Source organism: Mauremys reevesii, linkage group 2, assembly GCF_016161935.1.
Source record: "Mauremys reevesii isolate NIE-2019 linkage group 2, ASM1616193v1, whole genome shotgun sequence".
NCBI classification, from domain to species: Eukaryota; Metazoa; Chordata; order Testudines; family Geoemydidae; genus Mauremys; species Mauremys reevesii.
Window position 1 is genome coordinate 40,859,946 of NC_052624.1, and position 14,952 is coordinate 40,874,897.

At 42.2% G+C, this 14,952-nt stretch overlaps 1 protein-coding gene across 5 annotated transcripts in view; it reads left to right on the forward strand.

Moving 5' to 3' along the window:
• RSU1 (Ras suppressor protein 1) overlaps window positions 1–12,080 on the forward strand; it is a 190,241-nt gene extending 178,161 nt beyond the window's left edge. For 2 of the 5 annotated variants that reach the window (XR_005595240.1, XR_005595241.1), the window contains exon 10: window positions 11,589–11,702. Coding sequence is in view for 2 of the 5 variants with exons in the window: in XM_039528010.1 (XP_039383944.1) it covers window positions 11,589–11,691 (103 nt within the window). In the remaining 3 variants the exon portion in view is untranslated. Of the gene's footprint in view, window positions 1–11,588 lie in introns of all 5 variants that reach the window. The other 3 variants (XR_005595243.1, XM_039528010.1, XM_039528007.1) reach the window with 3 other exon arrangements.
• Window positions 12,081–14,952: the final 2,872 nt, after the last annotated feature.

Below are 14,952 nucleotides of genomic sequence, written 5' to 3' on the forward strand. Positions count from 1 at the left end.
CATGCTCATACAGTAAGGCACACACAAGAGACAGGTGTGATGCTACAGATCACTTTGAGTAAACAAAACACACACACACTAGAGTGTTCACAAGCACCGTTTCCCATAGATCCATTTTGCTCCACAGCCTGCACTGCCTCTTGTTAGAATGGCTGACCCCTGGGCTCCACCCATTCTCATTCATCAGATTGGAGGATACCACTTGTCCAGAAGGACATCTCAGCCCCTTGGGGCCTGTAGGGTTTGGGGGTTAAACCTGTATCCGGTGCCTAAACCCTTCTCCTGATGAAACATGTGGATGGAAAAATACATTTTAAGCTGTGAAAGCGGGGGAAGAAAGAAGAGGGGACATCTTTTAAGATTCCCACTGATGTCAATAGATATTCTCAGGAATAAGGGCTTAGAGAAAAACCTCATTGAGTTTCTCCATTACTTGAATATTCTAAAATGAATGCCAGCATTCTACTAGGGAAGAGAGTGAGAGATGGAAGGGGTGGAAGACATAAATGATATGTACCCATAGTAAGATATTCACAGATTGGGAGACTGTCACTTGCCCCATGCAGAGACAGAATGAGATGTAAGGTGTTCCCTCACTCCACTGCATGGGCAGCCTGTTTCACCAGCTTATACATGGATGGCAGAGCAGGCTTCACACGGCCTCTACTCCCTCTTCTCCCTGTGCAGAGCAGGATGGTGGCTGGCCAGCAGATGTGAACTGTCACAGATTGAGAAGTACTCTGGTGTTGGCCACTAGCAGATTGCTTCTCTCATGAAGCATGGGGCGAACGAGGGAGTGAGTTATGATTCTGAATGTCACAATTATTGGGCTACTGCAGTCACCTGCCACTCCTTACTTGGAGATAGGAGCAATGTCTCTGTCCAACCCATTGTTACATATGTCTAAAGGATCGATACAAAATTTCCTATACAAATATTCTGTGCTTTGAGAAAGATCTAAGATCTTGGGCCCAGTAATCAGGATTGCATAAGCAGTCCCTTGTGCCAGAATGGGATACTGAATGGGACTCGGCATGAGCAATGAGGGCCACCATTGTGGATCCATTTGCAAACCTAGGGCCTAAATGAGTAATATTTTCTAATTATGATTCTTCCTTGTTCAAAACTGAGCTAGTTTGAGTCAGGCTACCTTACGTGGAGAAAGATGACCCTCTGCCCACAACCCCTTCTGGCATCCTTTTGACTATTCTGGATTTGTTGGGGGACATCTTGTCAGTGTCTCAGACTTTCTAAATGAAATCTTAATTTAGGTTTCTGCTCACAGAACAGGAAGAGGAGAATTTTTTAAGTTGTAAGTGCATTCTGCTTCTTCATTTGATTGTTTTATAGAGATCCCCTTCATGCTTCTATTTTGCTCTATGCACTGGCCAAGATTTTCAAGTGACTCAATTTTTGGGTGCCCAACCCAATACACCTTAAAGAGGCCTGATTTTTAAAAGATGGGTGCTCAGCAGTTTCAGAAAATGTCAGGGTGTGCTGAGCACCCATCAGCTGCAAATCAGGCCTCTTTAACACACAAAATCACTAGTCATTTTTGCAACTGTTGGTATGTTTCTTTTTCTTTAAAGGGATTTTTTATAAGCTTCCAACAGTGCTGCTCTATCAAGGTGCCTATCTAAGGTACAGAATTCAAAAAGGTGTTATGCTCAGAGGGTATTAAAAGATGGCTTTTTTATTATAAAAGAATTGCAAAGCATCCTCTTGGAATTCTTTAACAAAAACGTTTAACATTCATTAACACAGATCATCTCGAGGAACTATGGATAAAATCAATCTTTCCCGAAGCTGCTGTATCCAATTTACCTAAAATCACAGTCAGATTAAACATCACAAGCCAGTAAAAGTTTCCTTACCTACCTTACTAATGACGCCTTATTAACTTACTGACAGTTATGGTGGATTCTCCATCACTGGAAAATTTTAGATCCAGTTTGGCTCATTTTCTAAAATATATGCTGTAGTTCAACCTCAGCTATTGAACTTGAGGCAGAAATTAATTCAGGAAAATCCAATGTTCTGAGTTAGCGGGAGGTCAGACTAGAGGATCACAATGGTCCCGTCTGACCTTAAAATGTATTATTAAAAATTAACATTTTAGAAACCTAGTTTACTTTTCTTTTTATTTACTTTGTGCCTTTTGGTTTAGCCTGGACTGTGTAAATAGGCTAGTCGGTTTCACTTTTGTTTGTAGTTTAGAGTCAGAGGAATCTTGCCCACCTCAAAACCCAAATGAGACCCATCATTTAATAGAACCCATAATCAGGGTGTGTGTAATGTGCCCAGCCATGTGATGGCCTCGTCATAAGCCAACTGGAGAGCCCACCGTCAAAATAAGCCAAGTGGGCACTTGTCAAGGATGTGCGACGTAGACTGAAGTTGACCATTTAAAGAGATTGGCTGCACAGTTGTCTGTCCTGTTCAAAACCGGTACAGGGATGACCACAGGTGACTTGCAAATCAAATCCTGGTGGACAGATGGTTGAGTTAGTGACAAGAAAGTGATTAACAACTGTAGTCGCTGACCACTCATTGCACCAAGCAGATTCCACTGTCTTGTCCTGTGGGGGTATAAATGACCATAAAGGACATCTAGAAGACAGGTGAGCTGGCAGGTGCTTGAAGGGGCCTGCGTACAAAAGCAGCTCGCTGTTCTCATGGCTGTTAGCCAGCAGCATGACAGAGGCCTTCTCACGGCGAATACAGGTCGTGCTAAGTTACTAAGTAGTGGTAGCCATGGCAACAGAGTTGCCTGTAAAGCCCCAGTAACAATACTCATAGCTTTGTTAAGCTCTACAGTGACCAGCCTCATGTAAGATGAGTGACAACAGACAAGAGCACAGTACTCTGCTGTTGAATAGCATGGACTGATGTTCTGAGTATCCAGGCGCTCCACCCCAGATTGAACCAGTCAATTTTCTGAGCACATTGTTTCAAGTGCTGACTTTGGCTGCCATCTTCCCTCAGTATATTAATGACCTATCCAATGTCACATTGCAGTAAAGGGGTTTAGAGCATACTGCAGGCGTTGGCTGTTGAGGAAAACTTTAAATTCGTGGCTTGCATTATGCAGATGAAATGCACTAGAAACCTTCTTGGAAAAGCTCAGCAGTGGGCACCATCAACTACAGGAGTCTGCCATGAGTTTCATATCATCATTCAAGACCTAGTCAGTTTCTGAAAAGGACTGAGCTAGGTAGCTGCAGCAGATGTCCGCATAGATAAACTTGTGGGAGAGTGTAGCTGGCAGGTCGGTGATGTGCACGTTGAGCAGTATCGGTGCAAGAACTGAGCCTTGAGGAAGGCCATTGATCTGACACTTCCAAGAGCTACAGCAGTTGCCCATATTTACTCTAAATCGCATATAGAGCCATGGTTTTACAGCTCCTCACTACAGGCAATATCCTGTTCCTTACTTGACAACCAAGCCACTGCCAGAAGGTGCAGGACAATGCATCTGCTACTACCACTACCAGTTGAGGTGGCAGGATACCTGCCTGCCATCACTGGTGCTGCGGTGAAGTACAGCCGCCAGGAGAGGGAGCCACATGGAGCAGCTACCATAAGGTGTTGGGAAATGGGAAAGAGTGATGGATTTGGAGAAGGGAGGAGTATAGAATTGATGGACATGTTTTGGTGGGAAAATTATTTTATCCAGGAAACATCATGTGTATCTGACTGAGATGGAACATTTTTGTGGGAGCCCTTTGTTATAATGTTGGCAGCACTTCATTGTTGCTTAGTGATATTAGCCAACCAATCTGAAAGCAGAAACACCACCACAAGACTTGTTTAACCAGCACAGCCTGCGCTTTAAATATGCGCAGTGAACTGTTCTTTAACAAGCTGCATACCAAGAATTATTTGCTGAAGAAATTCACAAATAATTTCAAATAATGAATACATCTGACAATTCTGCCATCTGTTCTCAGAGCATTTGCAAACATGGGGGTGAAGCTAAATTAATTGAATAAGTGAATCATTTTTTATTATTTGAACTGCCCTACTTAGAACACAGGAAATGCAGTTCACTTTGGAATGTGTGAGGAAACCAGATTTTCATATTACTTGGTGGTTTATTTATTGTTAATTTAACAGTCACCTAATTAACAAACATAACAGTTATTGGTAAATTAACAAAGTAGTTAAAAATTCCATCTTTCACACACTGCAAAGGTGAACTGCATTCCCTGGATTTGTCTCCTTCCCAGTACAAGGGCTACCTTGAGGAAGCATTGGCAATGTAGCAGCTCCTACAAAGGGAAACGCCAGTCCCATTTGCAGCATGGAGATACTGAAACAGTGACAGGCAGGGCTAAAACCTGCTTGGGGGCTGGGGGAGAGAAATGTTGGGGTGTGTGTGTTCTTTTGAATAAATATTTAGCTACAGTATCTAAGGTATTAATAATAATCATTGCAAACAAGCTAGAGTAGCTAGCAGTGTATTTACAGCAAGCAGCAGCATTTTGAATCTTTCATGTTTTTCTCACCTTTTATGGTATGGTACCTGATGATCGTATTTCATCCAGGATTGTGAGTAACTGTGCATGTTCATAGCACGCTACATAAAAACCCCTATAGTTATGCCTTCGCCACACAGTGACAAAGCAATGCATTTTCCCATGGCTGTATTTTGAAATCTCTTTGGAAATGCTCAGGGCCCCAAATCTTTTACCTTAAGATGTTGTCATGTTTTTAGCCTTTAAAAAAAACAATCTGCAGTGAACACAGATCTACACATATTGTTGTGGGGGAGGGGAGTCCAAGTCAGACTCTGACCCTTACTCTGAAATCAGCTGAGACTGGTCTCAAACTATTTAGATATTTCCTCTGCATGTTTAATACATTGTGACTATGATTGTGCTTGTTCATTGTTCCCTTCTCTGCCTTTAGATGTAGCTTTTTAGTTATTGAGGTAGGTAACATAGACTAGAAAGGGCATGGGGGAAATTATTTTGATAGTGATTTAAAAAAAATTACAATATTTTCCAACTTTGTGAATTTTAAACAGTAATTATTTTTGAAAGTTACAGATGTTAAGATTCAGTGTTTTCACATTACATGCCTGTTAGTGCCTTTCAATTCATGCCTGTTAGTTAATGCTGTAAATTGCAACATTTAGCAATTTGTAGCTTAATTTAGAAGGATCACCTACTTTCTTAAATGCTTAAGTAATGTAGCAAGCTGCAGTTATTGATTCTCTCTGAATTTATTACAAGAAAGCTGTATTCATTCTTTCCTCTTGGGAATGCACCTCCTGAACTGCATGCTTGCTAGTGACAGCTTCGACCCCTGATACATAACCAAAGACTTCGCCTAATATCCTGGCAACTGCTTAGGGAATTTTTATTAAGTAAAGGCATCATTAAAGAGGACAGAATGATGAAGTTTAATGAGCATCTTTCTCACATGATATTGTTAGTTTTGCTGTAGCAGCTACAATACTCTTATTTGTTACTTCCAGTGGGGCAGATAGGAGATGCAGTGGGGTTTTGTGATATTTGTATATGAGGAAACAGTTGTGTTCACCAGAGATTTTTAAAACGTTTATTATAATTATTACATATACACCTCTACCTCAATATAACGCTGTCCTCGGGAGCCAAAATTTTTTACCACATTATAGGTGAAACCGCGTTATATTGAACTTGCTTTGATCCACCGGAGTGCGCAGCCCCGCCCCCCGGAGCACTGCTTTACCACGTTATATCCGAGTTCGTGTTATATCGGGTCGCGTTATATCGAGGTAGCGGTGTATATAACAGTTGTTGCATGGGGTAATCACAGATGCCTGAAGTGTGTATTTGCAATCCAGAGTTCATGCTTTAGTTTTAGCTTGTTGACAGAGATTTGGGTGTAGAATTCCTCATAGAAATAAACATCCATGTAAACATATGATGTTACAGATTACCAGATGTAAAGCTGTGTACCAGATTACTGATCAATTCCCATAGATAGTGGGCACCATTAAACTCAACATTCCAAACCCCAGGTGCTCACAGTATCATTATAATAGGTACCACAAATCACTTCATGGATTGATTAAATGGAGCCCAGATCCATTCTAACCAAATGGAGTTTAATTTTCTTTTAATCCATATAGGTAGGCCCTCTGAATAGCCCAGTTCAGTAGCTTTGAGTGGGGAGCCATGAGTGACTTCTGGTGGTATTCCTTAAACCCACTGAAAATTATGAACATCTGGGGCCCAGTTCTATCTTCACTGACTTCAGTGGAGTTTCCTTAGTATAAGAGAAGGCAGAATTGTGTCCCAAATGTATTGTTAGGTTGAGGTGTACCCATTCATTCCTTTTGCATGTTGTTGTTGTTACACTAGGGATATGGGCCTTATTGTACAAACACAGAAAAGAGACAGTCCCTGCCCTGGAGAGTTGATACAATCTGAAGATGTCTGATCCTGGTTCTCCCTTTGCATAGAAGACTAGTTAGTTTGATAGTTTTCAAGGAGTGTATCTTGAGGTAAGATAGCAATGTGCAACTGAAACTTACTTGAAACTTCTCCAAGGAACCCACCAACTGAGTAATTTAACTCTGCCAACGAAGCTTTAGGTTCGCACAAGAAAGGGCACAAGGAATGTCTTACAAGTTAAGCCAAGGTACTACCACTAATTTAATACTCCCACACATGGCGGAAGGGAGAAGAAAGATGTTAGAACCCTAAAGACCCTGCATACCATCTATACACAATTCTTTTTTAAGAAAAAACTGTACCACCGGTGTTTTTTAAAAAAAAAAAAAAAGTACAACTGAATTGAGTTTTTCTGTTTTCGTGACAAATGATCAAAAAGAGTGTTGCCCAGTTAGACCTTTGACAAAATTCCATTGTTTATACTAACACTGTCAGAATCCAGCCTCTCCATGGCAGAAACATGCATCTCACACACACACACACACGTACACGCACACGCACACCCTTACCTCAGGGGAACCCCCACTAATCCACATTCTGCCAATCTGCAGACTTCAAACTTTGTGCCAAAACGGCAGTCTTTCCCTGCTTCTCAGCAGCTAGTTTATAGCCCACAAGCTGTACTGCAAGACATTTCATAGTGTGTTATGAGATATTGTCAGGTATATTAAATGACACTACAATTATCAGTTCTCAAAAGAGAGAAAATGCATTTTATGATAAACAATAAAAAAATGTTCATTTACTTCTAAGTTACCAAATGCATTAATTTGCAGCGTCTCCCCCAGTTATTAGTGAGTTTCTTCTGTGCAACATGCCAGAACCCAGTTCAGATACTTAACAAAAAGTGGATACAGATTCCTAACACTACAGCCTTAGCACTATACAAGAAAAAGGGAAATAACTCCAGCAGTGCCATTCAGAAAAGAAAAATACACATCAGATGTTCCCAAAGCACAGAAAATGTGGACTCCAGTATCCACTCCCGCAAAAATCCACAGGCAACACTTGAAAATACCACACTGACTTCCCCTCCAGAAACCCCGCCTGGGAAACACATGGAAAACTTACTTCAGCAGTCTCCCAGCTTTCCTCTCCCTTCTCCAAGCCCTAAGAGTCCTCCTTCCTCCTCTTCTGACCCCACAGCTCTAAAGCCCCTCCTCTCCCCAACCTTGAGCCAATGTCAGTTGATGGAAGAAGCTGTGAGGGCAGGATAGGGTGAAGAGCAAGCTGTGCAGTGATGCTCCTAGAGCCCTGTATCCCCTCCTGCTTCTTAGTGCCTATGGTGAGAAAAAGGACTTTCTGGTTGTTTGGGGGGCTCAGATCCAGGGATTCTGTTTAAATTCATCCCTGCGAGGGCCCAGTGTTGAGTTTCTCAATATTCAGATTGTATGCTCCTTGGGTTTGTACAGCACCTAGCACAGTCGGGCCCCTTTCTTGATTAGTCCTTAGACACTACTATAATAAACAGGATTAAAAGTAATATATGAAAAATGTTCATATTCCACTCCAAGGTCATGTTAATATTTCTTTAGCGTCAGAAATCAAGCTTAAAATAGTAAAACATTGTATATAGCTATAAACCTAGTGTATAGTAAAACATAGTATATGTGTTCGCAGATTTGAGCATGTATTTCCATTTATCAGCTGGTAACTTTTCAACATCATAAAATTGTTGCTAATGGTGCTTCAAATAGTCAGTTGCACGTAGCCACAAAAGAGCCAGCTCTTTCATTTTTATCTTGGAGTGTCTTCTGACAAGAGTATCTCCTTCCATTCAAACTTCAAATCAAACACAGCACGGGATAGGTTTAGATTAGAAGTAAAACAAGTTTCTTAACAAAAGGAGAGAGGATTTTAAGTGAGCTCAAGTATGAACGATAAAATTAGAAATGGGTACAAGCAAATAAAAGTGAATATCACTTTCTAGAGACCAAGACTTAACAGAACTACAGTCTTGCTTCAAGGTAAGATTTTTACCATACTACCTTCCAGCAAGAAGCTGACCACCCTCTGGTCAGAAGCTCCCACAAAGTCCAACGTGCTCAGTTCCTTTGTCGTCTTAGGTGAAAAACAACTTGGGATTCTTTGCCCCTCTCTTTTATGGTCCAGTGACCCTTTGAAATGGATGCTTCTGAAGGCAAGCCCCAGAGTAAAGTTAATTCAAGCTGTGAGGAAGTAAGACATGGAGACTGCTGGTAAAAGAAATCCCGTGCTGCTTTACTTCCCCCAGTGGTGTTTGCTGAAATGCAAATTAACTGCTGTTTGACATGTGATTGCGAATTGACTCTGATAACACCTAGCTGGAGGTGTCAGCCTGTCCTTCGACTGGGAGAAACCGGTTTACTCACTCCGCAGACTAGTCTAGTAAATGCAGTTCAGTTCCACATTTTCTTCATATTTTTATGATCCCGCAGGCATTTACCATGCATACACCACGCAAGAATATTAATGATCAGTGTGGTGGTGGTTTTCCAGTGATACCTTCCATGCTACGTATCAGATACAGTGTATGACATTAATGAGCTGGGGGTACATTTTACTGGTCAGGCCAGCTGAAACTCTCTAACATTACCAGTGAGCATCTTGCATTAGGATGCTCTTAGCTTCACTCTGGGAATATGTGACCCTATCGCTTACCGTAATGCCATTCATTCTGTTCATGGGAAATGTCACTGAAGGTAACTTTGAGTTAAGGAACACGTTAATTTCAAAAAGTTAGTGTCAAACTTGGTTGGCAATCTGATAGCATGGGATAGTCACTGAGACAGCAGAGTGATACTGAGGTATTATTAGGGGACACCTTTCAGAGGGATTTCAGTAGTGTCATCGTTCCATGTGTTTGTACAACTAAAATGGGACGTGTCTAAACTACAAACTTAATTACTGAGGTGGCTGATGTGCATACTACCCTCCTTCTGTCGGTAATGCGCATCCTCACAAGGAGCACTTCCACCAACTGAAGAGGGGCAGTGGGGTGGGGGGAGCTTAGCGCCAGGGCTCAGCCCCCCACAATTGGAAGTCCAACTGTCCGCCTGGACTTCTCACCTTCCCACCCCCAGAGAGCCGCACCCGAAGTCCAGTCAGCTGCCGTGCTCCTGGCGGGAAGCGGGATCCTGGGGGTATGGGGACAGCAGGGCTCCCAGCAGGGAATCCGGGTGGCAGCCCAAGCCGGGAGCCTAGGTGGCAGTCCGGCTGGGAGCAGAGACCCAGCAGCAGTCCAGGTGGGGAGCCAGGAGCTGACTTTCTTGTCAATTTCATGGCTCCAGTGCAGACATGAAATTGACAAGAATGACACCAACTGCCAATGTAAGGAACGCAGTATCTACACAGAGGTTGCATGACCATAACTACACCGACATAAGCCCTACGCCTCTCGTGGAGGTGGAGTTATGTCAGTGTAGTAGGGCACTGTAACAGGTGGGTCCGGGGCTCAACCCTCTGAGGGGAGGAGGGGAGCCACACCGGCCCGAGTAAACAGTACGGGAGCTGAGGCCTCCTGTAGCAGGCTGAGCAGTAAACAGTACGGGAGCTCAGGCCTCTTGTAGCAGGCTGAGCAGTCTGGTGAGGGGGATAACTGCCACCCGTGAGTGGGGCGGCAGGGGGGACACAGGCCCACCCACTCCACTGTGTCCCGGCCCGGGGCCCTAGGCAGCGGTCGTTACCACTGACGGTCAGTGGGGATCCTGACCGCAACACACTGACATGGGTATTGTCTGATCAGTAGCCTGACTGAGGTCGGCTGCCCCCAGGCCACTTCCAATATCCCCCTCTTGTCCTACCTGGTCCACGGCGTCTGGTCCTGGGAAGTCCCACTGCATGGGTTCCTCACAACCCGGGCTGGGGGGTAGGTCGGGTAGTTCATCGGGGAAGTCTGGCCAATCCTGCTCCGGGGATTCCTCGGGGTAACAGCACGGTAGCGGGGGAGTTCCTAGTGGCTCCTCGTCGTAGGTGGTGTGGGGAAGCTCCGGCAGGTCTTCCCAGTAGCGAGGTGGGGTGCTCTCCGGCCAGTCCAGGCAGCTGCCCGGGGCTCCAGCGGTTCCTCCATTAGGAGCTCCCTCAGGCAGGTCTGCTCTCCCCGGTGGCTGGGCACTGACTGGGCTGGAAGGGCCGGCTTTTATCCTTCCGGGTCGCCGTCTGACCCTCTGAGGGGCGGGCTCACCACTCTGTAGCCCCGCCCCTTCCTGTGTCGGGGGCTCAACCCTCCCCGGGGAGGAGGGGGGCCACACCGGCCCGCTACAGGCACTTACATCAGCAGGAGCGAGGCTGTCGTGTAGATACTGACATATTTAGGTCGATATAAGCTGCCTTATGTCAACCTAACTCTGTAATGTGACCAAGTCTTAGAGAAAGCAAAGCTCAGGATACTTTCCCCTCTAGACACACTGACATCCCCTCTGAAAATGTCTCTAAAAAGCAGTTTGTGTCAATAAGGGAAGTTAAATTTGAGCTGTATTTATTTTGAGTAGGCTTTCAATGTAGTTTAATAGGATTATTCATAAATTATCCGTTAATTATCTGATATTTAGTTAAATCTTCTCAGCCATTTAGTCTGTTTAGCTTTGCTGTGAATGCTAGCCATCATAATTGTTGGATACTTTGTCAGCATTTAATCAGTGGTACTTATTAATGTGGCATTGATGTGTTGGTAGCTATCCCACTACTATCAATCATGTGTGAACAGACAGAGAAGACTCTGACACCATTCCTCTCTGTCACATTATCGAGCCCTTGGGTTTTCTGGTTAGGCGTGATGCTCACTGTGCTGTAAATGGGTACTCTATCTCTCCAGTTCAACCCAATTTTTGTCATTGTTGACTTAAATACACATACTCTGAGCCTTTATTCCATAACTGTGCTATATAAAGGTTGCCATTTTCTGAAGGCAAAACTGATTTTCGCCTTTACAGTTTTTAAACTCCATTTTTCCTAGAGTTAACCTCCTGATGAGTTAAAGAAAACTAATACTATGTACTGCAGCTTAAAGTCTAATATGAATTTCAAGCATATACAGATAAAATAAACTAATGACTCTCTGCTTTCTTGAGCTTCAGTAGCTAAATGCATTGTGTAATGTGCAGTTGGTTGAAAGCCCATATGTTATGATGGTATCACAAATGTTTTTGTCTCATTTCTTTGCAGTCTCTATGGCAGACACATGCAGGCAAACCCCGAACCGCCAAAGAAGAATAATGATAAGTCAAAGAAGATCAGTCGTAAACCTCTGGCAGCAAAGAACAAATAAGTCACTGGCATGTGCCAGTGTTTTTAAGGCTTTTTTTCTTCTTTTTTTTCCTGCATGTGCCTAAAATATTTCTAAATGTTTACTGAAGAAATGCTGTTACTCGTTTTATAAGAAAGCAAAGACTCTCTTCAATCAACAGCAATCTGCCAAATGCACTGCTTTTAAGACCTTGCTTAAGGAATACAATATTATACATTCGCCTAATTACTAATAAAACCATGTAACCAATTAGTATATCACTGTCACCATTTTTAACTTTTATATTTATATGTATATGAAAAACAATATGAAATATTTTCTGTTCACATATATCACATGTACTGTTATGCTTTATTGTAAGTTTTCCTGCACAAGTACATAAATTCGTTATACGTCATATAATATTACAAGTGATTTTAATAAAATCTTTATTTGTATTGTGTTGCATTCTTCAGTAGAATTTAAAAAAATAAGGTAATGTTCTTGGGGAATATACATAACCTAGTTTCCTGTTACTTATTTTCATTTTTAGTTGTACTATGGCATTTTGTGTGTGATACAAGTTAGTTAAAATGTAAAGCCTTCTGTCTAAGAAGTGATATATTTTTATCAGTTTCACTTTTTTTTCATATCGGTGTGTCACACTTTTTCCCCTTGAAGATTGTTTTTAAATTGGAGGAGAGGGGAGACAAAAAAACATTATCTCTATGAAGGGCTGCCAACTGCCAAATACTATATTTGGAAGAAAATGTTCTCATTTGAAGAAATTGTTATTTCTGCCAGTTGTTAGTTTAAAATACATTTTTTGGAGTTTTCTCTTTAAAAAATAAGTGGTGTTTTTTTTTTTTTAAATCTCTGCATTGAAATTGCTTGGATTGAAGGACTGTTGTAAATAGCTTTTGAATATGTCAGAGGAGTTACATTTATCTCTGCAAAACCTGCACCACACCCAAGGCCAGAAGCTGCAGTTGTGCAGTAATTAAGCAGCCCATTGTTTAACATCTGAAATAGCATGAGAGCTCATTGAGGGGGAAAAAAACCTTACACGGTGATTTCAAAATAACTTCGGACTTCTAGGAGGGCAAAAGCTAAATGGAAGGTGCATGGAGAGGAGCATATCTTCATAACAGGATCACTGGTGTCAGGACCTTCCTTACCCCTAGGTTTCCTCTCTCCTGAATTTCAGACCTAAGCAACCAATTGCAGCCTTTCTGATGTCATCCAGACAGCAAGCAGGAAATCATGCCCAAACTCCTGAGATATGGGATTTGCATTAAATAAAAAAAGGAAACAGTTCAAATGTCTTACATTATAAATGATTTACTATATAAAACAGTCTGTATCTGATGACTATATATCAACACCACTGTAATAAAGGCCCCGTTCTTGGGCCTTTTGGGGGTTGAGAAGAGGAAGTTTCTCTGTATGTGCGTGTGTGTGTGTGCACAGAACTTTTACCTTTTTGTCCCTTTCTCTCATAGACAGTTGTTAAAAAGTTTAGGCTCAAATTTTCACAGATTACAAGGCCAGAACCCCATAGATGACAGGGAGCATTGTAATCATCTAATCTGACCTCCTGGATAACATAGACAAAAGGACTTCCCAAAATTAATTCCTGTTTGAACTAGACAATATATTTTAGAAACATCAAATCTTCATTTGAAAATTGCCAGCGATGGAAAATCCACCACCCACTGTGGTAAATTGTTCCAATGGTTAGCTAACCCCCCTGTTAAAAAAAATATTGCCTTATCCCATGTGAATTTTCTAGCTTCAGCTTTCAGCCATTAGCTCTGGTTAAACCTTTGTCTGCTAGATTGAGGAGCCCTCTTATCACATTTCTGTTCCCCGTCAGTACTTCCAGAGTGTGGTCATCACCCCCATCAAATTTCTCTTGCTTAAGGTAAGCGGATTGAGCTCCATTGAGTCTTCAGTGTGCAGTCTTACATATGTGGATGCCAAAGTTCAGCACCTAAATCCTTACTCAGGCATCTACAAAGGTGGCCTGATTTTCAGGACCCTGAAACATTTAGTGGGGCAGAAAGATGGGGAAACAGAGGATTTTGGTGAGGAAAAGGGGGAGTGAAGGGCCTAGGGATGAATGAGTCTGCAAGCATGAAGGGAGGGAAGAGTGAATGAAAGAAGTAGAGATTAGAAAGCTAGAGAGAATCCTGATGGGGAAAATATTAAACTGAAGAGGGAGGCAGACTGGGGAAAGAGCTTTCTTGAAGAGCAAGGAAAGATGAAAAAAGATCTGAGAGAGTAAGTAAAGCTGAGATTTAAAAAGCGTTACAAACAGGAAACAAGACAGAAAAAGATGAAAATATCCCCAGAGATACACAGTGGAAGGAGGGAAACGGGGGAAGAAAAGCGAAATTAGAGAGGAGATAGTGCTGTCATTCCTTTTATTTTTAAACGGTGCCAACATCTTAGAGCAAAATATATAATAGCTTGAATTTGAACTATGTCTAGATTGTGTGTATGTTCTATATAGTGGTTGCTAATTAAAGGTTTGCTTTATTTTAGTAGGTTAAATTTATTGCCCTATGTCATTCTAAGAATTGGAAAATACTGCATCTTGTTACAAAGTCAGGCAGGGTTTCTCTCTTCTGTTTGAACAGTGCCCAGCACAATGGGTCCTTTGGAAGTTATCAGAATGTAAATATTTGCTACTAAGATATGACTATTTCTGTTTTATTAGCAATACCTGTCTATCCAGATGCTTGTTTGCCACTGCCACCACCCACACACATTCTACCATTCTGTTATACATGTAAATTCCAAGGGTGGATGCTGGTTGAGCCTCAGGCGTGGCAGAGGCTCTTGTGCCATTGAGGAGCTCATAGTGGAAATGGAACTATGATAGCTTTAAGAAGGTAGTTCTCCTCTGAAAAATGTTTTCATTGGCAGATTTGTCATTGTTTTGGGCAATCTTGAGTTTAGGTTCAAGGTTTTTTACCACCCTATTGTTCAAGGCCCATCTTTAAGATTTATGCTTTATGCTTTTGCACTTACCTGTACATCATGGCCAAGTTGATTGGCCAGCCATCGGGAGCTATTTGAGAGCTGCAATTGTTTAAAGTGACTATCTCTAGTTTTTCATATGATGTCCTGGAAACTGCTTTCAGGATGCCGAAAATGACCTTTGGCATCCACATTTTGGGGGAATAAACAATCAATCTTGTGTTATAACCACAAAATGTCAAAGACATCCGCTTAGATAGAGTAGAACCTGCTCTGGGTTTCCCAGGAGGAGGCCAGTGGAACGAGAGGTGAGTGTGA